General features: G+C 42.1%; 1 protein-coding gene across 1 annotated transcript in view; it reads right to left on the bottom strand.

The window, feature by feature from the left end:
- Positions 1–884: 884 nt before the first annotated feature.
- Positions 885–26,289, bottom strand: part of LOC140209609 (transmembrane channel-like protein 3) — a 102,165-nt gene continuing 76,760 nt past the window's right edge. Inside the window, exons 19-25 of the mRNA XM_072277879.1 lie at positions 16,266–16,394; positions 13,881–13,991; positions 13,653–13,778; positions 11,653–11,731; positions 11,514–11,556; positions 8,129–8,390; positions 885–1,704 (exon numbers count right to left, since the gene is read on the bottom strand). Coding sequence (XP_072133980.1) covers positions 885–1,704; positions 8,129–8,390; positions 11,514–11,556; positions 11,653–11,731; positions 13,653–13,778; positions 13,881–13,991; positions 16,266–16,394 — 1,570 coding nt within the window. The remainder of the gene's footprint in view (positions 1,705–8,128; positions 8,391–11,513; positions 11,557–11,652; positions 11,732–13,652; positions 13,779–13,880; positions 13,992–16,265; positions 16,395–26,289) is intronic.

Raw genomic sequence — 26,289 nt, 5'->3', positions numbered from 1 at the left:
AAACTGGAAAATTTAGATATTCTCTTAGAGAACTACTGGACCACTCTGCACCTCCTGAAAAATCCACCTACACCTGTACACTCATGGAACAATTGTGAGTGTCTCACCTCGCGGCCTTCAACACCCGAGCTCTGCCTTCTGTTCAAGTTGTCATTGATCTGAACAACATCCTAATGGTTTTGACGTTCGGAGACATTATTGAAAAAGCATAACTTAAGATTAAGTTATACAAAATAAAATTTAAATTCTTGAAAAATAAACAAGTCATTAAAACACAGAAATGATTAAAAACGCAAACAACAGGAATACTGCAGATGCTGGAAATTCAAGCAGCACACATCAAAGTGACGAAGGGTCTCGGCCTGAAACGTCGACTGTACCTCTTCCTAGAGATGCTGCCTGGCCTGCTGCGTTCACCAGCAACTTTGATGTGTGTTGCTTGAAATAATTAAAAACATTAGCTAAGAGCAAAATGTTTTTAAAAGTGTTAAAAGTATTCTGATATGGCATTGATGGTGATTCCTGGGATAATGTTGGACAATCCTGGCAAGGTCGCTGCCAAGGAGTCCAGCGGCAGGTGAATAGACGTTTGAGAAGGTCGGTACTTAGGCGGTGAGCATTGAATAGCTTGCATTGATGCCATGGTTACTCCCATTGTTTTTCAGCATGGTAACTGCCTCTCTGGGACCACAGGTCCAACCATTGTTCCTGTTCCCTGTGAGCCTACTTCCATCATCAAACACTTCAATCAAAGCTGTCTGTTCCTTTCTCTTTTGAGTACTCATTCAACTTCCCCTTAACATCACTTGTATTAATCCTCTCAAATCCCCATGCTGTATCACGCTCTGTACATGTTGTCCTTGTGTACAAACTAAGACCTTGCTTTAGACATTTGAACATATCAGTTCATTAGCCTCTGAAGCAGTTAGTTCAACTTTTGCTCTTAACTTGGGCCTAGTTAGTTTGTCACTGGAAGATTTCAAGATCTTCTCCTTACTGTGAATGACCTGAATGTACTGGTCGGTGCTACTATTTTGCTGATCGCTGCTCGATGCTACAGACACTGAGTCTGATTCAGTTAGGGACTGGTCTGCTTTCTGCCTCATTTTCAACTTGCTGACAGGACCCTGCTCTTTGCTGCTCTGTTGGGGGTTCGATGTCCCAGGAGCAGCATGGTCCTGTGGTGACTCACACTCTTCATGGTACGATTCATACTGAATTTGGGCCAGGTCCTTCCCGATCAGCAAGCGACGGTCCTTGCTGTCACCGATGTAGAAGCGAGTTGGCTGGTGGAGATCAGACAGTGAGTGGGGGCGAGGTGACCTGCTAAAGGCCCTTTGTTCCATATTCTCTTCATCTTCCTCCTCGCTGAAGTGTATCTGTGAACCTGCCCTCTGTGCTCCATGCACTGAATACCTTTTCATGCTTCTTGGCAGCATTTCCATCACCTCCCTGGACTCATCCACCTTGTAATGCTTTGGTGTCCGAGTGTTTGGACGCATTAGCCTCTTCCTCGATCCACGCTCGTTGATGAGTATATAATGGGCTGTGTGGACTCTACGGCCGAGAACTGTCTGTGGGGGACCTTCTGCTGGTGAGTAGCTCAGTGGCCTGGTGCACTTCCTGAATGGGACATCAGAACGGAGGGAAGATGGCTTCGCTCTATAGACGCCACCTGTAGCTCCTGGCATAGGACCTAGATGCCTGACGAGACAGTAAAGACAAAATATAAACAATAAATTGAGAGCCAGTGAAAGGTCAGGAGTAGAAAAATTCCTTCAAATGTGAGATTTTCTTTTTCCCTTAAATTCCCATTTTCTGGGGTCATTCTCAGTAGCCTGTTTCCCAGTTTGAGACTTGCCTCTCTTGGAGTGAGTATTGATTCTACAGAGTCAATCAATGTCAGGAGAGGGTGAGAACTCCAAGGTATTTCACAAGGTATATTTTAACTTCTACTCTTTCACAGGATTGGCTCATTCCAGGTTACACTAAATCATAATAGCATGTTGGCCATTTCACTGGCCATTTAAGAATCATACTCCAAGAGGACCACAACTTTGTTGTGGTTTGGAGGCTTGCATGCCTCAGTGACCCAGAGAGCTATGCTGGCTGGAGTCAGGGATTTATGCTTTGGCTCTTGGTAGGGTCAACCATGCCAAACAGGTCAAAGGGTAGAGGCCAGACTAAGATTGGTCCACTGGTCCTCCAGGTTTGGGGGGGGGGGCGGTTCAGCTCAGGGCTAACAACCCTGACTGGTAAAACAAATAAAATTGTTATGGAAACAGCAATGAAGAATCCTTCTACATCTGGGTGTGATGGTATTCCTGAGACTCCACACAGAACTTACATGACTGGCAGTAGTGAAGACTGAGAAGCTACTGACACGATGAAGGAAGTTCTGAACACCACTAGAGATGGTGCACTTTATACTTTATACTTTATTGTCGCCAAACAATTGATACTAGAATGTACAATCATCACAGTGATATTTGATTCTGCGCTTCCCGCTCCCTGGAGTACAAATTGATAGTAAATATTAAAAATTTAAATTATAAATCATTAATAGAAAATGGAAAGTAAGGTAGTGTAAAAAAACCGAGAGGCAGGTCCGGATATGGCTGTCATGGCTGTCCTAAGCGCCATCAATGTAATGGGCAGTAAAAGGGTCACAATGTTAGTCTGGAGCTTTACGCCCACTATTATTGACAGCAATCTTTTCAAATAAATTCGATTAGATGGATTTATAATCTCAGCTACTGTGTTGAATTTCCAGTTCCCCTGGAGACACAAGAGACAGCGAATGCTGGAACCTGGAGCAACAAACAAACTGTTGGAAGAACTCTGTGGGTTGAGCAGCATCTGCAGGAGTAGAGGAACTGTCAATGTTTCATGTTGAAACCCGGCATCAGAATCTGGGGCAAGCCAATTCCTTTCCTCCCACAAATAGCTCTTGTTTTGCTGAGTTCCTCCAGCAGACTGTTTGTTGCTCCAGAACCTTCCATAGGCGGCAGATCCCGTTGCATGTTCTGCTTGCAGTGGTTCAGGGAGATGACGTGGTATCTGGATAGAGTGCCTGGAGGACATATGGCAAAATGCAAATTAAAATCAATGCCGGTCAATAATGAAATGTAATATCCAGGAGATGCAGAGTCCCAGGTCAGGTGATGTCTTGCTAACCTATTGATAGTTTATGGAATGCCAGTAGATTGGTTAGACCAGTTAGATTTTGCCAGGGGTTGAAATGGAAAACCACATGCTTAAATCGTTGGGTTTCCCCAGGAGAAGGGATAGTTGGTGGGTGCTTTCTGGCTGTTTGCAACAATTGTAAGACACCAACGTAAAACAATAGCGAGCCTTAAGAATGAATTGGAAAATTGCTGTATTATTCAGAGAGACTCAGTATTGCTGGCTCAGGGTAGGGCTGCAGAGCTGGAGGATAAGAATACAGAGATAGCTTGTCAGCTGATGGAAGCTACAGCACTAAGATGCTGCTCACCCAGCTGATCGGCAGCCCAACCCTGTGAAGGTTTGAGCCATGATGAGGTGGGGTGATGATCCTACTGTGGGGCCGGGGGATGGAAATGTCTGGCTGGTTGAGGAAAGGGAGGGAGAGAGGGTGGCATGGATCTCCAAAACAGTACAGGCCAGGCAGGTAATCATGCGTCACCCACGCCTGCCGTGGGGGGCATCGGCCCACGGCCTCTTCCTCTCAGGAGGGAGAGGAGGTTCAGGAATGTGTGAGGGATGGTACAATGGACACCTTTGAGACTAAAGAGCTCAGAGAATTTTCTGCTAAAGAATTAGCAAGTTTAGAGGATAAGCGCAGATAACTGGCTGGGGAGTCTTTGGCCATGTGGTTATTGAGGATATGGGATGAAGCAGGTACTGGAGTGATCCTATCTAACAGAGAGAGATGGGTGCTTTAAGGAGCCTATCACCCCAACACACGATCAGTAACACCCTGAGAACACTGCTTGCTTCCCCTGAGCTTAATGCGTCACTCTAGTTTTGAGTAATGCTGCAGTTAAACATAGGTATCCCACTCTTACTTTAAAACCCCAACCGGAATGGGGCACCAAAGTTCAATGCCAATGGGCTCTTATCACAGAATTATACTGTGATAGAGGTAGCCCGCCAGAGAATATTGACTTGTGGTTTTTCTGATAAAAGGGGTGGTGCTGTCTTTATTAGCACCAGCTGTTGGTCTCAAGGGACTTGAGCCTTAATAGCCTTGGTGGAGTAAATGATTTAAGGGCTGGTATTTCCCTACATACCATTTGTTTAATTGGAATGTCCTGACTCTTAAAGTGAATTCCCCCCCCGACAGAGTGTTGGTGTAGGTGGTATGCTGAGTGCAGGTACAAGGTGCAAGATGGATGGCAAGCATCAGCAGGAACAGTATCCTGGGACGGCTGTGTCCATGCTAAATGGTGTTGTGCATCGACTGTTTATTTATTTCCATGGCCTGCTGAGTTCCTCCAGCACTTTGTGTGTGTTGCTTAGATTTCCGGCATCTGCAGATTTTCCTCGTCCTTATGAAGCTGGGCACTTGTTGGATGCTGAATGGCACTCACTGGATATGCAGTTCCCAAGCCTAGTCGTGGTTCCCACAGGGTGGTGCAGTTGATATATGGTGCCATACATCTACCACCCCAGTGCCTGGAGGAGCACCTTGCCCAAGCAGGTCAGTAAGAGGGATATTACAAAGGAAGGTTTTGAATGATAGCCTTTCTCAGCATGGTATGGCCAGGGTGTCCCGGGAACTGATGTCTATGACCTTAGATTACCTACTCGCAAAGGAAGGTGGTACTTGTGCTCTTACTGGTTAAGGCTGCTGCACCTACAATCCTGACAGGTTGGAGAACATCACTCATGTGGTTGACCATATCCTGGAGTCAGTGTATAAGATGAAGTGGGGGACCAGCCCATTAGCTATTACATTCCGGGGTGGGGCTGCTGGCCTTTTGGGGCACAGAGAAGTTGATGGAATACTGTAGTAAAATGGGAGGAGACTATTGGGTTTGCGGTACTGGGTGTTGTACTCTTGTGTTTTATATGTAACTTAGGGAGTTTGCAAGAGGCATACTAGTCTGAGGGTTGGATCATCATGTTCATAACTTTTGAGGGGTGGAGTGGCCCACAAGGGATTGCTTATTCTAATTGTCAAAAGTTGCTTCTGTCGTGATTGGTTAGTTTGGAAACTGCAGCTGCTTTTCCCATTGGTTAGCTGCTTGGTGTCCAGTTTCAAATATCCTGGGTATATAGAAGGCACATCTGAGAGTTTTTTTCTCTCTTCCTTTGTTTAAGGCAGGCAGTGCACATAACCATTGGGAAGGTAGGCTCTGTGCACACTTCTAATTAGGTATGTTTGTTGAATACATGTCTGCTGGGTATTTAGCTTTGTAGTTTCTGTAACTTGGGGAACATGAATATTTGGTCAAATTTTTACTGTTTGTAAATAAAGGATTACTATACCTATTCGCAGTCAATGTTTTCTGTCTCACTTGTCAGATCCACAAACCTGATTCAATATTACAGTAACTGACTGGGAAATTGTTCAATCTTCTAGGCATGGGAGTTCAACATTTGGCATTGAGACGGGAGAGGTCGTAACATGGACCTAGAATGTGACAGAAAGTGGACTGACATTTGGAAATTTGGGCAGGGGTTCAGGTGGACCAGCTAATGTGGTGTCGGGATGGGAAGGGGGCGGGGTGAAAGGAGGAGAGTCTGAGGTTGGTGGGATTTGGAGAGGAGAAATTAGTATTCAAAAAAGGATTGGATTTAGGAGCCATGTATCTATTTTCTGTTCGTTGGAGCCACGTATCTATTTTCTGTCTGTATTGTACTTTGTGGTGTGTTTATTATGGTAATCTGTCACATGGGTTGGGGCTTGGTAGAAACAAGTGAGTATAGTTACATATTCACATTTTGGGCTAGTTGTTTAGTCCAGTATTGAGGAGAGTGAGGAATGATATTTTTTATTGACCGTTAATTGGATATATTATTAGATCGCTTAAATACATATAGAACACTAATTCTGATATAGCTAATTAGAATGCTTAGTTACACAGATTTGAATGCTAAGATCACTACTTCGCTAATTTAGTTACATTAGTTTTTTATTGATACAAGATCTTTGCTGGTTTTGTAAGAAAGGATTGAACATACCTTTGATGATTTGGGAATTTGTTATTTGGAAGCGTATCATACAGTGTCGATTACCCTGGCTTAGTGTTTCAGTGGCTCTGATTTGTTTTCAAGTAACCGCTACTTTGGGATCGGTAAATTTGGTATTTTTTGTTGTTGTAGGGGGAGGAGGAAATGAGGACCAACAGCAGAAGAGTAGGGGATTCGGATTTTGTCGAGATGGGTCAGGAAAAAAGGGTTTCAGACAAGCTGGGGATGCTGCAGACGCTATTAAATCAGTCTCTTTTTTCACACTATATTGATTAAAATGAAAACCAGGAAAATGTAAAATAAGCTGTCTGTTTTCCTGCCCAGTCTGAACTGCTCTCCATCATAACTCACAGTCACGATAGATCAGAACCATGTTGAAGCAATTACTGAAAACAGAAATGCTCCATCTAATATACTGCTCATTTTATATTTCCTTAAAGCACAGGAGGAGGTCACTCAGCCTATGAAGTCTATGCTGGCTGTCAGAGAAATCCGAACAATCCCATTCCTTCACTTAATACCTTGCATGCCATCAATTTCCCCTTGCTCCTCAGTTCTCCAGCTAGCCACCTACACTAGCGGCAGCTTCTAGCATCATTAACCTTTCAATATTGAAACCCTGTCGCAGATTCCCAATAACTGGGCGAGTTCACAAATGCTCTTCAAACTACAATAATTTCCCTTGGTATATTGACACTAGGAAGCATGCTTTAAAAACTTTCTCAAAACCTGACTAATGCACATCAGTAAAACTATTCCGTGGCTTCATATTATTTTTCCTTAATCTCCAGTGATTTTAAAATTGGCAGAAGGCAATAGTTAAGATGTCTACCTTGGTGTGATATGTTCAACTTCATCTGGATTATTATCAGCTGAATTAGTGACTGGTTACCCTTGTTTAAAAATACCAAGGAATATTTTAAAGAATTACATGAAAATGATTGTACTTTTATTGATTCATGAAAAATAAATATTTATGATGATCAAATAAATTTGATGAAACATAATTACCCTAACCAATGCACAATTTCCTAATAGTTCCCAGAGCAGAAATAGTTAACACCCTAAACACTGGAACTGCCTTGCTGAACGTTTTCAGCCTCTTTTGTACAATGCTTCTTATCGCATTAGGAGCCATGTATCTGTTTTCAATCTGTAGTGTATTTTGTGTTGCGCGTTTATTATGGTAGTTAGTCACGAGGGTTGGGGTGTGCTAGAAGCGAAGAGTTTTAGTTACATGTTCATGCTTTGTCATTGAAGTTCAGCAGAGTGTGGGAGTGTGCCCGGGTGATATCACTTTTTGTCGACCACTTAACTTCGCTTAAGTTTGCTTACTTAGGTAGAAGAAAGTTTAAGTACATTTAATACACTAAGATTTCTTATTTTGTTATATCGCTTGTTTTAGTTTCATCAGTTTTTACTGCTTCTAGATTGCTTGTTTTACTAGTTTCTTAATAAAAGGCCAAATGTACTCTTTGACTTTGAAACATTGTTTTTGGATTGGGTTGGAAAGTGTGTTATACAGGATTAACACTCCCTACCACCACTGTGCTTAGTGTCTAATTGGTATATTGATTTGTTTGGGTAGCTCCTCCACTAAGATTTGGGTTATAAGTTTGACATTTCCCTATGAAGGGTGGGCTCAAACTTGGTCTGCTGATTTTCCAGTGAAGTGCACTGGTGTCTAGTGGTAACCCCACCCTTCATGGATTAAAGTAAGAGACAACACTGTAAATGACCTGGTTTCCTGTTCTCCGGAACCACTGATGCTGCAAGCTCAGACTTGTGGAGTTCATTCCTTCGAGAAAAGGGTAAAAAAAAATATAAAGCAAAATTGAAAATTAAATTCGCACAAAATGTAATTACTTTGTAAAGAATCTTGGCAACGTTCTTCTTTGTAATTTATATTTGCACATGATGAGGAGCAGCTTAGAAAGAGTGCTCTAACCTTTGAGGGAAGTGCTCACTCCGGTGTTTCTGGGCAACACTAGCAGCTGGGCTTTGTGCTAGATTAGCACCCCGAGGGGCACTGGCAGGATGATCCACCTGATGCGAAATGCTCTGAAGGTGAGTCCCTGCGCTGATGGGGACGTCGAAGTTCATGACGCTCCCATTCCTCCGGGGGGACGACTGAATGGAGGACTCCTGGCTTGTGGCGTCACTTTCATGCTCAGATTTCTTGTGGCCTTCCTTCAGGTGCTGAAATCTTGCTGTAAAGGAAGAAAGGCTTTTCAGAAATTAAGCCAACAAAATCTTGAAAAAGGATTGTCCTGTGCTCTCAGAAGCCCGAATCCCTAACTTAGGCTTGACCTGGACACTTTGTTGATTTACAGTTGACAGTGTGGAAGATCTGACAGTTCACATTGTCCATGTTCTCAGTGTTACCTGATCTTATTCCAGCTTTTGCACCAAATGTAATTCCTGGTAAAGATCCTTTCATATTGGACTTGTGAGAGGGTAAGAGGCCAGATTTCACCTGGTTCACCTCTCCATCCTGACAATGATAATGGTGTTATGATCTCCATTGACTGATTGACTACATTAGGGAAACAAGAAAGATTTAGGAACCATACATCCAAAATCACCTTATTTCACTCCCAAACATAATATAGTGATAAAGCACCATCTGAAATCACATCTATATTTTACCCCAATATGCAATCTTCTGAAATAAATGATTTAAATGTTTCAATAAATACTAACAGCTTTAACTAAGGAGGAGAAAATGGCGGCGCGACACAGCGCGTGGCCTCTCCGGTGAATGATATCTGTAATCTGTCAAGTAGGGGACCGTGCACAATTCTGATTTGATGGAGACAGATTTGAGAGTATGGAGGAACATCTGGAAAACTTCTGAAATGCCCGCTTCGCTGCCGCTGCTACTGTGTGGTAACCGGAATCTCCAGAGCAGAAGGCCCTGTATCCTCGGCTTTGCTTGTTTCAGCGGCCGGGGCTAGGTCGAAGGTGCTCAGCAGAGGATGGTACTTGGGAGGCTGTATCGGAGGGGCTGGTTGGAGGCTCAAAGTTTTCGGACGGATGGACTCAGTGTTGGCTGTGGTCGGCTGCTTCCAAGGCATCGGCAAGTTGACTGTGCCTGGAGGTTTATGGCAGGGAGTTTCTCCCTTTTGCTGCCTGCTATCGGGGACCCGAGAATCGATCAACTCAGGGACTTATGAGACTTTTTTTTACTGTGCCCATGGTTTGTTCTTCATCAAATTATGGCATTGCTTTGCACCGCTGTAACTATATGTTATAATTATGTGATTCTGTCAGTGTTAGTCTTTGGTTTGTCCTGTTTTCTGTGATATCACTCCCGGGAAACATTGTATCATTTCTTAATGCATGTATGCATTTCTAAATGACAATGAGAGAGGACTGAGTGTCCTGATAATCTATAAAAAAAACTAGCTCTCTAGTTACCACATTCCCTAAGGAACCACATTCTCATTGTAATTGTGTTTCTCCTGATTGATGCTTGAATTATTCTGGACCATATGAAATTTCTGGTTGCTAGATGTTATCTAGACCAGAAAAAAAAATCTAAAAGCATCAATTATATCAATTCTCAACACACTGTTACAGTGCTGTGCCCAATTCATATAATCAGACCATGTGAAACAGAGGTACGATTACATCACTGGGGCTATTCTACGGGTTGATATTTGAAGAAAAATGAGGAAGAGCAGATCTGTAGGGAAATAAACCAGTTATATGTAGTAGACCCTTCTACATATAACTGAGTTAGTAACAGACAGGGCAGGAGAGATTCTGAAGTGCCTTAGCTGGACTTGGTTCTGAGAGCTGGCCCAGGCTTAGCAGGCAAGTATCAATGAGAAACAACAATCATAATACTGTATTGTAAAGTTTAGAATAGCTATGGTAAATGAAAGAGACCATTTTAAAGTTGATACAGTCAATTGGAGGAAGTCAGGTTTCAATAGGGTGGGCACTATAAAGACCCTAGTAAATTGAAATCAAAGGGTGGCACACAATAATACAACTAGCAATGGAAAACAAAGGCTTGATGGTAGAGATGTTTCAAGACACATTCCCATGGTGAAGAAGGGTGGCGATATTAAAGCCAGCGTACCCTGGTTGGTGAAAAAGATAGAAAGTAAAACAGCGGAGGGAAAAGAGAAGATAACAGGTGCAAAGATGGTTTAAAAAAAAGTGTAAACGAGATGGAGTATTGAAAATTTAGCTGGAAAATGATAAAAAAAAAAGCAGGAGAGTATGAGAAAAGACTAGTGTGAAGTATGTAAGGGAAAAGTAAGGCTGATTGAAAACCAAAAGAGAAATCTATTCATGGAGGCAATGCTACCAGATGAATATTTTACATCAGTCTTTACCACAAAAGATGCTGCAGCTAGGGATTTAATAAAGAATATTGCTGAGATTCTGGACAGATAAGGGTGGCAAATTTCCTTCCCTAAAATAGATCAGTGAACAAGTTATTGCAGCAATCAAGTGGGCTCAATCAGAATCAGGTTTAATATCACCAGTATATGTTGTGAAATTTGTTGTCTTTGCAGCAGCAGGACAATATGATACATAATAATAGAGAAAAACATGAATTACTGTAAGTATAGATATATTAAATAGTTAAAGTAGTGCAAAAATAGAAATAAAAAAGTAGTGAGGTCGTGTTCATGGGTTCAATGTTCATTTAGAAATTGTATGGCAGAGGGGAAGAAGATGTTCCTGAATTGTTGAGTGTGTGCCTTCAGGCTTCTGTACCTCCTTCCTGGTGGCAGCAATGAGAACAAGGCATGACCTGGATATTGGGGTACTTTCTGATGGATGCCACCTTTTTGAAGCTTCTCTCCGTCAGGATGTCCTGGATACTATGGAGGGTAGTGCTCGCGATGGAGCTGACTAAGTTTACTACTTTGTGTAGCTTATTTCGATCCTGTGCAGTTCCGCCCCCCCCCCCCCCGCCATACCAGATGGTGACACAGACAGTTAGAATGCTGTCCACAGAACATCTGTGGAAATTTGTGAGTGTTTTTGGTGACATACCAAATCTCTTCCAAATAGTTCATAGTTATCATTGCTAATAAGAACACTTATTTTTAAACTCCAATTTCATTTCAGTCAAAGTAATTTCAAGCACCAATTCTCTTAACAAGCAGGATACTTTAAGATGACCTCGTGTTGTCACTCTGCTCAAAAGTATTGAGATTCTAGTTAATACTGAGGAGATGAACGTTTTGGAAATAACTGGTAACATCTCCTCAATATAGAATTGAAACATTTTCAATGTAATTTCTCTCTGGTTTAACTTGTGTCATAGAATAATGTAACGATTTATTGGTTATGCGAGATTCTCCTACCTGCTACCATCTGGAATACTTTCTTCTTATCCTCAGTTCTTTCCTGTAGGTAGAAAAAACCTGATTATTCAGTTCTCCTCTGTTCCAATGAAACTTACTCATGTAAGATCATGCTAAAGATCTTATAAAATGTACATACAACTTGGAGCTGCATCCTCAGTTGATTATTGGTATACTTCAGTGAGCGGGCGATTGATTGGAGATAATAGATCAGCATACTGGAAGGAGAAAAAGAACTAATCAATGAACAAAAATGTATCAGAAGCAAAAGCGAAATGGATTTACACAAGTGTTATAAGTGCTAGCTCTGTGATAGACTGCAACATTGCTATATTGTATGTACTAAGTGTTTGTCATGAGGAGTCTGGGGCACGTCCTCATTATGGGATGAATTAGGCAAGTCCTGTTCATGTGGAAGGCTGAAAATGCTTTGATTATAGGGAGCACTGTTAGTGGCTAATGTTTTGGTCACTGGGGTGCCAGACTTGCTTTTGTCATGTGGAATAGCATAAACACCTTGGTTAAGGGGAGTATTGTTTTGTTTTGGGTGAAAATGGTGGAAATATTGATCATAGAGAGGACTGTGTGTGCCTCAGCCGTGAGGAATATTAGATTTGCTTTGGTCACAAATCATATTGAACTTGCTTTAGGCATCTGGAACGTTAGAGTTGAACTGGACATAGAGTTAGGATAAGGGGCAAGAGATTTCAAAGGAATTTGAAGGGATCTTTTCACCCATAATGCCCTTCCAGAGAGAGTGGTGGAAGCAGGGGGCTGTCAGCATTGAAGAGATGTATAAATAAGCTTTTGAATTGCCTAGGTGTGGAAGGCTATTGGGCAAGTGCTGGAACACAAGGTTAAATCAGATAGGTGCCACTGGACAAGGTGAACCAAATGGTGTGTTCCACCTGTAATACTATGATCTTGTTTATGGAGACTAATCGGTGTGCTCATATTGTGCAGTAGCAGATAATCTAAAGTGGACAGCAACTGTATCTGTAAGTTGGTGATATATATGGACAGAAGCAAGACTGCCCACTGACACCATCCATAATGGCAGACGCTTGATCCCTATTCTTCCACGGCTGTACTTTGTATGAAGTACATACACAACACTTCCAACAATTGCATTTATACAACAGGAACTGCTTTGAGTAGCAATGTGGCAATAAATCTCAAGACTGTCCCAATGGAAAACTTATGAAGATGCCTGTTTACTTTTGTAATGCAGCCATGCACAACCGACTGCAGCATTCATCATTATGTTTGATGCTGCCGTCTTCACCAAGCTTCGCAATTTGCTTGCAGGCATTTCACCACCAGCGGTGGTGACATCCTCAGTGCGCAGTTGGTGGTGTTTCTCTCTGGGAGTACTTGTATTTATATAGGCCTCTCCCCGTTCGCTTGCCTCGGTCCTGGCCTGTATAAACGTGAGCACTCCCAGAAAGAAACATTAACACTGATGATGTCACCTCAACTGATGATGAAATGTCTGCAAGCTATTTGCCAAGCTCGGCATCAAACACCTCAACCCGAGCCTCCAATACTCACCACCATTCACCATTACACTATTCAGTAATACTCACTGTAATTGAAATTCAATTTTGCGCAAAATAATCATAGAAGAGCATCAGACTTGACATCTGAGAGCTAATCAGCAGCTGAACATTGATTATAGTACTGTAAGAGTGCTGTGCTGTTGGAGATGCCATCTTTCAAATGAGAAATTAAGTAAAGCCCCATCTCTCCCTTTCATGTTGTGGCCAGTAATTATTCTGGTATTGGTTTCATTGTCATCTGCAGAACCCCACTGTGTACAGACTGTTCATTGCATTTCCTGTATTCAAAAGCCAACTTCAAGAGTGATGCGTGATTGGAACATCTTTGAAACATTCTGAGGTACTGAACGTGCAGTGGAAATGCAAGTCTCTGCTACTCCCTTCCTGCCTGTTACAGAATATAACTGAAGCCGCAAGTGTTACATTACAATAGATTGCTTCTAATAATCCCTCCTGTAGCTTTGGAGTTAAAACTTACTTCAGTTCTCCTCAGCCAGTAACAAGAAATCAGGGAAGTTTAAGTGTTCTGAAAGAAGCACGGCGGGGCAGAAGGAGGAATCACCCTCGGTGATGTACTTACAAAAGAAGGAGCAGAGCAGGTAGAACCACCACAGGACTAGTGACATAACCCATCACCGTGTTAAACCAGCCAGGGAAATCATTCACTATTGTCTCAGACACAATGTCATAAATTTTATCTTGGCCACTGATAAAAAAAAAATCCAAAATCTGAATTAATATTGCCTCAATGGTATTTCTTAAAACAAGTTTTTTTAAAAGAAAGACATGATTTTAGAAAGCATGTTACCTAAAAGGCCCACAGGTCGAGGATGGCCTGTACCTTGCGATGGCAAACACTGTTGGTAGCATACACAGAAAGAGCATGAACAAGGTCATGGCTAGGTAGAAGTTGTTAGACCTGGGGGAACGAACACAGAATAGTAAAACTTCCTCAGTTTGTATCACTGACTACATCCAGAGGTAATAACGACACCTAACACAGAGCGTAACTCAACAATCGTGTGTGTTGAAGGACAGGGACGAGAAGCTTAATGCTTTTACTTCACATCAATCTCAGTTTTCAGGTAACTCTGCAGCAGTTCTCCACTGTACAGTGCTGAGGCTGCAAAATGGGATGCTTGTGTCCAAAAAGTAATCTCCATAAGTCATATTTAATCATAAACCTTCAGTTTTTTTTCTGGTAAGAATTATGGTTAATTGATATCAATACCAACTGTAGAGCATAAAGACTGATTTGTTTTGTATTAGAAGCACAAGGTTGGAGAACGGAATCAAGATCAATAAATTTCATGGTCAAAGAAATGTCATCCCCTTCTCTTGAGTATACGGTAGAATCCCAGAGCACAATAAGTGTGGAATTATCATAAAGAAAAAAGAAACTGCAGATGCTGGAACTCTGAAAATGAAACAGAAAACACTGGAGATACTCCACAGGTCAAGCAGTATCTGTGGAGAGAGAAGGAGTTAACAGCTTAGGATCAGAACTGGGAGAAGTTAGAAACGAAACAAGCATGAAGTTGCAGAGAAGGAAAGAGGGCAGAGATAATAAAAGGGGTGAATGACTGGCTGGTGGTGGTGATGTTGTCTGAAAGGGGTGAATGAGAGTCAGGGGAATGGTGCAAAGAGAAGAAGAGGAAGTTATCGGAAGATAAAATAAAGAAATATAAATATTGGAATTATGTGATAAAATAATTCACTCTATTGCTCTTAAATTTGGAACACCAGTAGTTGTATTTTAAGTAAAAAAGCTGGATAATTCTAATTAATATATAACTTGGTTGCTTTTGACTGTTATATATATTACAGTTGTTAATAACACTAACTGGATGCTGACTTGGTGGCAGGTCTATTGCTAATAAATTATTCTCCCAGATACACAGTTGCTTGGAACTTTCCTGGTGTTACATAAGCCTATGCCAAAACAGAATTCCCATCCCAGTTCCAGAGCACCTTCCCATTCATTGTCCCACTTCCAAATTTCTCCAGTTAAGTCCTGCTGAAACACGAGGAAATATCTGGGTAAGTACTTAGCACTGAACTCAACTCCAAGAGAAAACAGGGAATTGGGACTTCAGTACTGTAATCTTACTGTAAGCATGACTTCTGTTGCTACTGGGGAAATTACCCATGGCAGATACACTAATAGAATTCAACTCTACATTTTCACCAGAAAATGTTCACGGAGGTGCAAGTGAAATGAAACACATGCATTGTCTCTGACTCTTGTGATCACAGGAGTAAGAAACACAACCGAAAAGCATAGAGACAAAGGAATTAGAAGGAATAAACTCTTCTTGGACTTCCAGCCAGGACAGGCATCAATTAAAACTGATGCTTCGATGACAATCTCCACCATCGTCATCACAGATGAAGCCTGGGCATGTCTAGTCCGGCGGTATTTATACCCCCATGGTCCATTCCTCTTAATTGGTTAGTCCTCATCCAATCTGCTCTCCCACCTTGTTTACAATCAAGTTCCAGTACACAATAAGCATAGCATTGACTTCGACGGCACAAAACTACTGGGCTGCACCAATGGGTTTTGGGATCGCCTGGTGAAGGAAGCCATGGGAAAAAGCTAGAGGAAAAGAATTTTAACAAAGATGAAGGTCTCGCCCTAAGTAAGAACATCATCCCTAATGAAGATGGTGGAATTGGTCATCGAAATGTCGGTTAAAATCAATACCTGCACCCGCCTGGAAGCCTGAGAAGAGATTATTCGTCATATATGCTGGGAAAGCACTAGATCCTTTTTTCAAAGGAATTAGAAAGTAATTACAAAGAGGAGGATTTTTTTTAACACCTTGTCGTTCCTTCTTGTGCCTTGTGGCGCATCAGTCAGCATTTTTGCCATTTCCATAGCATTTGACTGGCTGAGTTGCTAGCTTGATGCTCAACCCAGCATGCATGGGAAGCAAGGAGCTGGCCGGATTCGAACTTGAGAGCACTCGCCTCAAAGTCTGGTACTGATGCTACAAAACCACTAGTGGGCCTAATTTTAACATATGGATCCATTACCGATTGATTGATCACAAGATGCCATAGGATTGTGGTGTTCCAACTAAGCGAATGGTTTAGCACACCTAGAAGATAAGTAACTCCACATATTATGATTAATTTTATTTTTTCACTTAGAGAGTACTGAACGTAGAACTATGTGCAAAGAACTGACCTTGAAGCTCGGAAAACTTGTTGGTGTGGAACATTGCAGGTCAACACCGCCCAACTCCTTAAATACATCAGGCCTATCAGTTTGAGAACATTGAATGCTGGAAGGCATGGGGAGAAGAAAGTACCCATCCTAATGAATAAATATATAAATTTAAATCAAATACTGGAGGTTTATGTTAGAAATGAACAAAAGTTTAATCATTTTTTGCAAAGAAGATTTGGGTCAGTATTTTAGATTTCATGACCACTATTCAAGGAAGGAAGGTGAGAAAACGTAGGGAACTAAAGGACAGTCAGCCTAATATCTTTCATTGGGTAAATCCTTAAGAATGATTAGGTAGGCTCAGTGTGGTTCAAGGAAAGAGAAATAGTATTTGACAAAATTCATACAGTTTTTAAACATGTAACCAGTATGGTGAGCAATGGAGATCCAAAGGATATAAGATAGTGTGTTTGTTTTATAAGAAGTATTTGATCAGGTGCATCGTAGATGGTTACTGTACAAGGTCCATTGTAATATTTGCATGAATAGAAGATTGTTTCATTGAGGCAAAGCAGCTCAATTCAGCTTGGCACATTTGTGAGGTGCCGTAGGGATGAGTGCTAACGGTTTAGCTATTTACAATTCATATTTATGACCTGGTTGAAAATACTGAATATATTCAAAAGTATCCTAGAGGTACAAAGGCCGGAGGGGTAGTCAATTGGGAGGCAGGTGAAGTCCAGAAGAATTATAAATGTGTAGACAAATGACATTTGCAGAAGAGCGAGGTTATCCACTTTGATAAAATGAATATGCAAATCGTATTATTTGAATGGCATGAGTCAAATGAATGTGGGTGCTCAGAGATTTGAACAGTCTTGTACAAGGAACACAGGACATTAGCATGCAGGTACAGCAAGTCATTAGAAAGACAAATAGAATGTTTGGTGTTACTACATTAGGAATGAATTATAATGGAAAGAAAGGTTTGTTTCAACAATATGGGACTCTGGTGAGACTACAATTGTCTAAGTTGTTTTGGTCTCCTCATTTCAGGAAAGATACATCTTCCATGGAGAAGGTAAAGAGATTCATCCACTGATTTCATTGATGAAGGGGTTATTTTATGAGGAACACTTAGGTATATTGGACTTATACTCACTGGAGTTCCGAGGAGCGAGGGACAATCTTACTGATACAAGCTCCAAGGAAACCCGTCAGGGAATATGATCAGAGGGGGAATTTAGAACTATAGCACTCAGCTTCAGGAGATGTTGTCACCCATTTTATGACAGAAATGAAGAGGGATTTCTTCTCTCTAAGGGTTGTGAATCTGGTAATTGTCTAACATAGAAAGTTATGGATGCCGAGTCTATTCAAGGCTGACAGAAATTTTCCACCTCAAGGTTGTTATCCATGCCCTCTTTTATACAAAAAATATAAATGGCTTCTTACGGCTAAGTTATGAGTGCTGATGTAGGGACCCAACCTAAATGATTGGCAGTTCTTTTTCTTCCATAAATGCTGCTTGACCTGATAATTCTCACAGCTACCTGGACTATACCTCTTCCCACCCTGGTACTTGTAAAAACACCATCCCTTCTCTCATTTCCTCCGTCTCTGCCGCATCTGCACTCAGGACGAGGCTTTTCATTCCAGAACTAGGGAGATGTCCTCCTTCTTCAAAACAAAAAGGGGTTCCCTTCCTCCACCATCAATGCTGTCCTCAACCGCATCTCTTCCATTTCACACCCGTCTGCCCTCACCCATCCTCCTGCCATCCCACCAGGGACAGAGTTCCTCGTGTCCTCACCTACCACCCCACCAGCCTCTGCGTACAGCACGTAATTCTCCATAACTTCTGCCAACACCAATGCGATCCCATCACCAAGCACATCTTTCGCTCTCACCCCCACCCCCCACAACTTTCTGCTTTCTGCAGGGATTACTCCCTACGAGGCTCCCTTGCTTATCCTTGCAAGCGGAACAGGTGCCACACCTGCCCCTACACCTGCTCCCTCACTACCATTCAGGGCCCCAAACAATCCTTCCAGCTGAGGCGACACTTCACCTGTGAGTCTATTGGGGTCATGTACTGTGTCCGGTACTCCTAGCTTGGCCTCCTGTATATCAATGAGACTTGACATAGATTGGGGGACTGATTCGCACCTATGCTCTGTCTGCCAGAAAAAGCGGGATCTCCCAGTGGCCATCCATTTTACTTCCACTTCCCATTCCCATTCTGAAATGTCAGTCCATGGCCTCCTCTACTGTCACTATGAGACGATGCTCAGGTTGAGGGAGCAACATCTTATATTCCATCTGGGTAGACTCCAGCCTGATGGCATGAACACTGATTTCTCAAACTTCAGGTAGTGGCCCATCCCCCACTCTCCTTCACCATTCCCAATTCCCATTTCCCTCTCTCATCTTTTATCCTTACCTGTCTATTGCCTCTCTCTCTCTGGTGTTCCTCCCTTTTTCTTTCTTCCATGTCCTTCTGTCCTCTCCTGTCAGGTTCCCCCTTCTCCTGCCCTGTATCTCTTTCACCAATCAACTTCCCAGCTTTTTACTTCTCTCCTCCCCCTCCCAGGTTCACCTATCACCTTGTGTTTCTCCCCCCCCCCCCACTTTTTACTCTGACTCCTTATCTTTTTTTTCCTCCCGTCCTGATGAAGGGTCTCAGCCCGAAACGTCGACTGTATTCTTTTCCATAGACGCTCCTCCAGCATCTGTGTGTGTTGCTCGGATTTCCAGCATCTGCAGACTTTTTCTTGTTTGTGACCTGATGAATTACTCATTTTTCTCTTTTTCTTTGCACATCAGTGCTATGTAAATAATGATGAGGATGAGCAAATTGGATGGTTGCCTTTTTCGAGCTTTTTGCTTTCCTTCTCTGGAGTTGTGGAATAACATGGGTTAGCAAGATACTGCAAGTCTAATTGGTTTTGTCTTCTGTGTCTGCTAATGACAGATGACCACCAAATGGCCATGATTGGTGCTTTAGATTCTTTTCTAATAGTTCCATCAAATCATGGACTGAAAAGATAGAATGCTTTTTCAATGCAGTTTGAATTTTCAATCCAGAAGGAACGAGCCATTGGTTTTGTCAGCAGCTGTGGATACTAAATCATGCAAATTGGTAAAAACATACTTCCTGGCTCCAGCCAACCAGGAGATAAGGCAGTGCTGTAGATGGATGCTATAGACAACGTTGACTCTAAATCCTGCAGTAGGTAATGTAGCTGTCAGAAAGCTCCTGTGATCTGAGTTTACTGATGACATCTGGTGCTGTCCGTATGGAGGTTGCACATGCTCCCTTCGACTGTGATTTTCCCCCTACATCCCAAAGACGTGCTGGTTGAAATTTTAACTACAGCAGTACCTTGAAGGAGAACCAGGGGATGTTAATATAGATGTCTGGAAGGATAATTTATAGGGAAGTAATTTAGGGTTGGCAGAGATTTGATGGGCTGAATATTAAATTACTATATTGCAAGGAATTAATATGATGCTGAACCTATCCATACAGGTACATGAGGGTAGGGGTATGGAGGGTGATGGTCCTTGTGCAGGTCTATGGGAGGAGGCAGTTGAAATGGTTTGGCACACATTAGATGGGCTGAAAGGCCTGTTTCTGTCTGTACTTTTCTATGACTCTGTGACATCAGAATTCAACGAAGGATTAAGTGCCAATGGAAACTGAAACTAGTCATGCACTATTGGTGGCATGTGCAACATTGGGAAGATTTCCTTCATACTTACACCGAGGAAAAGATCAAGGTGATAGGGATGTGTGAATTTAAGAGAATGATGTTATAAAATTGATGGATTCTGCTATCAAAGATGAGGCTAATTTCAGGAGTAATGCAAAGACTGTCTTTTTCAGCTGTATTTGACAAATAGTAATATTTTCCACAATTAACTTGGAAGCACCTAAGGTAAGGAAACCAAAATTAAACATTGGGAAATTCTAGCCTTCAAAGCATAACCTTAAAGAAAAAGCTAGGACTCATTGAAGATACAGCACAAGGCAGTTCTTTTGATTGGGATACTTTTGCCAGTCTTTCCGTGAGTGAAGATAGACATCATGAGGATTTCCTGCAATTTTAAGATAGCTATCAAGGGAGAAGCAAAGGTAGAAATATAAACATTGCTTCTAATTCATCTGCTCAGCTAAGCGAAGAAATATTCATAGTGCAAGAGAAGCTACAGAATTACAGAATGATTGAAAGTAGTAGTGATTCTCACCTTGGGTTGTTCCAATGTGGCAGATTTCCATATGGGGCAGGAAAATCTCCAGATATTTTCCAGAGGACAATATAATTTAATCCAAAATCTGCCAGGTGACACAGGGTACCTGAATATCTCTGTGACTAGATGGACAGAACAAGTATAAAAAGAGAATCTAAAAGTTGCAGTTTAATTTTGAGAAGCTGAAGTACATTTGGGTGCGAGGCTGTTGCCTCAGACATATACGGAAGGACTCCACACACTTAAGGAAAAGGTCCAGGTGCATTTAATCCAACTAAGACCTGCATTCAATATCTCAGCTCCCATGTGTGTTCCTGCTGTCATTAAGCAAAGTGTTAAGGACTTTCAGCCATGTTCCTGAATCACAAGATAAAGTGGAAGTGGACAGGAAGTAAGAAGCCACATTCTGAGAGTTCCCTTGCTCATGATAATTAGGTGAAACCACTGTCCTGTGCTGTGTCCCCTTATGGCATTGGTCTAACCTTGTCTCAAAGCATGCAGAATGGAAATGTGCATTGGACTGATTTTGCATTAAGGACTCATTCCAATGCAGAACAGTAATAAAACTAAGCAAAGCTGGGAGAGCCACGGTCTATGGAGTATCAAAGTTACATAAATACTTTTATATACATGATGTTTTTCATGCCTCTGTAGGATATTTTCGGCAAATCTGTGGAGATCTTGGCTGCAGTGCAGAGACTGACATTAATACTGATCACAAGCAACAGACTTCTGCAGTACAAGAGTGGACAGTATACTGAGCTAATACTTTAGACTTTCTGTTGCTATACTTTCAAGTAAGACACCAATAATAGATATATTATTGCCAGGATATGTGGACAGTTCATCAATCACAACCCAGTGATGCAGCCTTGTCTATGAACATATTCATCACAGATAGGAAGGAGAATATGAAATTGTTGTCTATTACAGAACAAGGTACTAGCTAAGTTGTAAGAAAAGTGTGATTATTTTGGAAATCGTTGTAGCTATTCAATCACAAGGAACAGCAATTATTTTGCAGGAACTACAAGAAAGATATTCATGCATCAAGAAAGTTCAAGAGGTCTTGTCTGGAGCCCAGAAATAGGCAAGTAGGTGGAGGCTGCATAGGAATGTAAGCACAGTCGAGAGCATACGAGATCCACTAGGTGCTGAAGATGTAAGGGGATTTTGGTCCACTTGTAGAAAAATGATCATGAATGTATCAGTTGCAAATCCAACATGGATAGAAATATTTCTAAGGATGTTTCTTCATCTTGAGTAATAAGTTCAAAGTTGAGCAATATCTTTGCTACAAATGGTCCCTATACTACTTGTGATGACCAATTGAAGCAACTTAACTAGAGCTGACTCTGCCAATTCTTTAGCAAGTGCACAGAGTTCCATACCACCCAGATGTCAGAGCATATTTACAGCCCTATTTGGGTCTGAAGTTGTAATCCTGTTGCTATTCCACCCTTTAGTGGCTTGGTGGACAAAATATAAGTGACTTCTTCCTCCTTGGTCCAAACTACTGAATCATGACTACATTGAACCGTGCCGTTTGTATAAGCATTATGTAGAACAGAGAACAAGATCAGATCAACTATAACCTTATTGAACAGGCAGAGTAGGAGAATGGTCCCTTCTTCAGAACCTCAAGGAAGATTCTTTTCCCAAAACAGACCACTCATTTCAACTATCCTTTGGCAAATTCACTTATCCTGTCTCCTTCTCACTACCTTTTCCTTCTCCATCTTCTGACATCTTTTGTCTTGCCCAGTAAGCTTGTAAGTAAATTCTGGATGCTACTTTACTGAAGAAACTTCTGTCCTCTTTTGTAATTGTCCAACATTTGATCATAAGTCCATGATTACTGAAGGTGTGTTTCTGCTACCTAGGCCCTTCTTTTTAATAACCTTAAGCATAAGGGTCAAACAACATTCAAACAAAACAACGAGTCAAGAATCCCTGGTGTGGTCGTGGTCGTGTTTTACTTTGATCACGAGGATCGCAATATCTCTCTGAAAGCGAAGCAGCTTTAACTCCTGTGAGGGTAAAGTAGTGCAGGTAATCAATTTGTTGAAGAGTAGAGTTTGTTGAGCCTGGAAAAGAACCATCACCAGGTGAGCCCTGACCTCAGAGCTGTCGGGATGAGAGCCAGATGTTTTCGGCTTTTCACACACACTCTATTGAGCTGATTAAGGATTAATTGATTTATTGATTGATAAAGATACAGTGTGGAGTAGTCCCTTCCGGCCCTTTGAGCCACACTGCCCAGAAACCCACCGATTTAACCTAATCACAGGATAATTTACAATGACCAATTAACCTACCAACCGATACATCTTTGGACTGTGGGAGGAAACCGGAGCACCCGGACGAAACCTATGCGGTCACAGGGAAAATGTGCAACATTGCTAATATCACTAAACCCACTCACGTTCACAGTATAACAGTTGAATTAATCCTTCAATTGCATCAGTGGAAATTGTCAATCTTCCTGGTGTTTTGATGTAGGAGGGGTGATTGATAAGTTTGTGGCCTAAGGTAGAAGGAGTCAATCTTAAAAAACCTAGCACACTTATTTTTCAACGTAGTCCCCTCCTACATGTATACACTTAGTCCAGTGGTCGTGGAGCATACGGATCCCTTCTTTGTAGAAGTGGTCCACAGCAGGGGTGATTGATAAGTTCGTGGCCCAAGGTAGAAGGAGATGAGTTACACACATTAAAGTTGCAGCAGGCCAGGCAGCATCTCTAGGAAGAGGTACAGTCAACGTTTCAGGCCGAGACCCTTCGTCAGGACTAACTGAAGGAAGAACTAGTAAGAGATTTGAGAGGGGGAGGGGGAGATCCAAAATGAAAGGAGAAGACAGGAGGGGGAGGGATGGAGCCAAGAGCTGGACAGTTGATTGGCAAAAGGGATATGCGAGGGTCATGGGACAGGAGGCCCAGGGAGAAGGAAAAGGGGGAAAGGGGGGAAAAACCCAGAGGATAGGCAAGGGGTATAGTCAGAGGGACAGAGGGAGAAAAAGGAGAGCGAGAGAATGAATGTGTGTATATAAATAAATAATGGATGGGTTATGAGGGGGAGGTGGGGCATTAGCGGAAGTTAGAGAAGTCAATGTTCATGCCAACAGGTTGGAGGCTACCCAGACGGAATATAAGGTGTTGTTCCTCCAACCTGAGTGTGGCTTCATCTTTACAGTAGAGGAGGCCGTGGATAGACATGTCAGAATGGGAATGGGATGTGGAATTAAAATGTGTGGCCACTGGGAGATCCTGCTTTCTCTGGTGGGCAGAGTGTAGGTGTTCAGCGAAACGATCTCCCAGTCTGCGTTGGGTCTCGCCAATATATAGAAGGCCACATCGGGAGCACCGGACGCAGTATATCACCCTGGCTGACTCACAGATGAAGTGTCGCCTTGAGTTATATAGCTCTCATTAAATGCACGTGCAGCTCAACTCTGAGTGAAAATGCAGAAAGTTTCAGGTTAATAACTCTCTCCTTCTACCTTAGGCCACAAACTTATCAATCACCCCTGCTGTGGACCACTTTCTGGAGGTCCAAGAGGCCAACTTCTACAAAGAAGGGATCCATATGCTCCACGACAGCTGGACTAAGTGTGTAAATGTAGGAAAAATAAACGTGCTAGGTTTTCTAAAATTGACTCCTTCTACCTTAGGCCACAAACTTATCAATCACCCCTTGTAAATCAGCCATAAACACAGAGTAAGAGCAGCAATCACCTCCCTGAACTGACCCACACAGCCCTAATCCTACTTCAGCAGTAGAACACTACTGGCCGCCTATCTCTTGCACTGCCATGGATATGTCTCTAGCTGTGCCTTTCTTGCATTATGACTTGTTTTACACAGCTCTTTTTTCTCTTCATTGCCTGTATAATTTATATTCTGTGTATTGTCTGTATCTATTGTATACTGTGATGCTACAGCAAGTTTGGCATTGTACCTGATGAGCTCATGACAAAAATCTGCAAGTGACTTAACAGGACATCGATCTTCTTCAGCCTTCTCCAAAATACTACAAGATCATGGCTGCCCTGTCTTTGTCTCAACTACAGTTTCCTGCCCAGTCCCCAAAGCCCTCAATTCACCTGTAGTTCAAAAGTCAATTAGTCTCAGTCTTGCATACATTTTAATGGCTCAGTACTCTAGGACAGACATTTCAAATGATTTGTTAGGTGTGTCCAAGGAGGATTCCTGGCACAATACATACACAAGCCAATTAGAGGAAAGGCTGTACTGAATCTATTACTAGGCAATGAACCTGGTCATGTGACAGATCTTGCAGCGATTTGAGAGATAACGATCACGATCCTCTGACCCTTTGCGTAGCAGTGATCAAATGTAAGAGCAGACAACATAGGAAAGTAATTAATCATTATTTATAATGCTATTTGGCAGGAACTTGGGAGTATAAGTAGGAAGCAATGATCAAACAGTGCTCTTAAGAGTTAGAAGGTAGCCAGGAAAGAAACTAAGGGACTCAGAAGGTTTTGTTGAGTAGGAATAGGAAAAACCTTAAAAAGTGAAGAACAGGATGATGACTAGATTGAGGGTAAGACCAATCAGAGACCAAAGAAGAAACATGTGCCTGGAGTTGGAGGAGGTAGAGGAGGAGCTTAATGAATACTTTACTCAGTATTCACCAGCCTTGTGATAGACAAAGAGAAAGGTGTTAATGAAGGTGAGGTCAGTGTAGAACAGACCAATATTTCCTGTGGTGGGAGTGGCTAAAACCAGAGGACACAGCCTCAAAATAGAGGGGAGTCCTTTTAGGACTGAGATTAGAAGGAATTTCTTTATCCAGGGAGCAGTTAATCTGTGGAATTCATTGCCCCCAGCAGCTGTGGAGGCTAACTCTTTATGTATGTTTAAATCCATAAGACAAAGGAGCAAAAGTCGGCCATTTGGCCCATTGAGTCTGCACTGCCATTTTATCATGAGCTGATCCATCCTCCCATTTAGTCCCACTCCCCCGCCAGGCGGAGATTGATAGATTTTTGATTGGTCGGGGCATGAAGGGATATGGGGAGAAGACAGGAGATTGGGGCTGAGAGGAAAAATGGATCAGCCATGATGAAATGGCAGAGCAGAATAGATAGGCCTAATTCTGCTCTATATCTTATGATTTTATATGCTGGAAAACATGAGCTTAAGAAAGAGGCAGTGTTGGAACTTAAAAAAAAACCACAAGATAGATAGGTCACTGGGGCTGGAACATCAGATACTTTGGGAAGCAAGGGAAAAGGTTGCTGTGCAATTGATAATGATCTTTGTGTCCTCACTGGCCACACAAGTAGTACCAGGAGACTGGAGGATGTCAAATATTATTCCTTCATACAAGAAAGGTTATAGGGATAATCCTGCTAATTATGCAACAGTAACTCTTCCATGTGTGGTGGCAAACTATTGCAGAGGATTCTTAGAGACAGGATTTATGAGTATTTGCAGAAGCATTGTCTGATTCAGGATAGTCAGCATGACTTTGTGAGGGGCAGGTTGTGCCTAAGAGTCTAATTGACCTTTTTGAGGAAGTGACAAAACAGATTGATGAAGACAGAGCAGAGGAAGTGGTGTTTATGAATTTTAGTAAGGCGTTCGATAACAATCTCCCCGGCAGGCTCATTCAGAGAGTCAGGAGGTATGGGCTTGCCCACAGAAGGCAGAAGGTGGCAGTAGGTGGAGTGTATTCTACTGTGACTAGTGGTGTATTGCAGGGATCTGTTCTGGGACATCTGCTCTTTGAGATTTTTATAAATAATTTAAATGAGGAAGTG

This window comes from Mobula birostris, chromosome 14 (assembly GCF_030028105.1).
Source record: "Mobula birostris isolate sMobBir1 chromosome 14, sMobBir1.hap1, whole genome shotgun sequence".
Lineage (NCBI taxonomy): Eukaryota > Metazoa > Chordata > Chondrichthyes > Myliobatiformes > Myliobatidae > Mobula > Mobula birostris.
The sequence above is the reverse complement of the archived record's forward strand: the minus strand, read 5'-3'. Positions and strand labels throughout refer to the sequence as shown.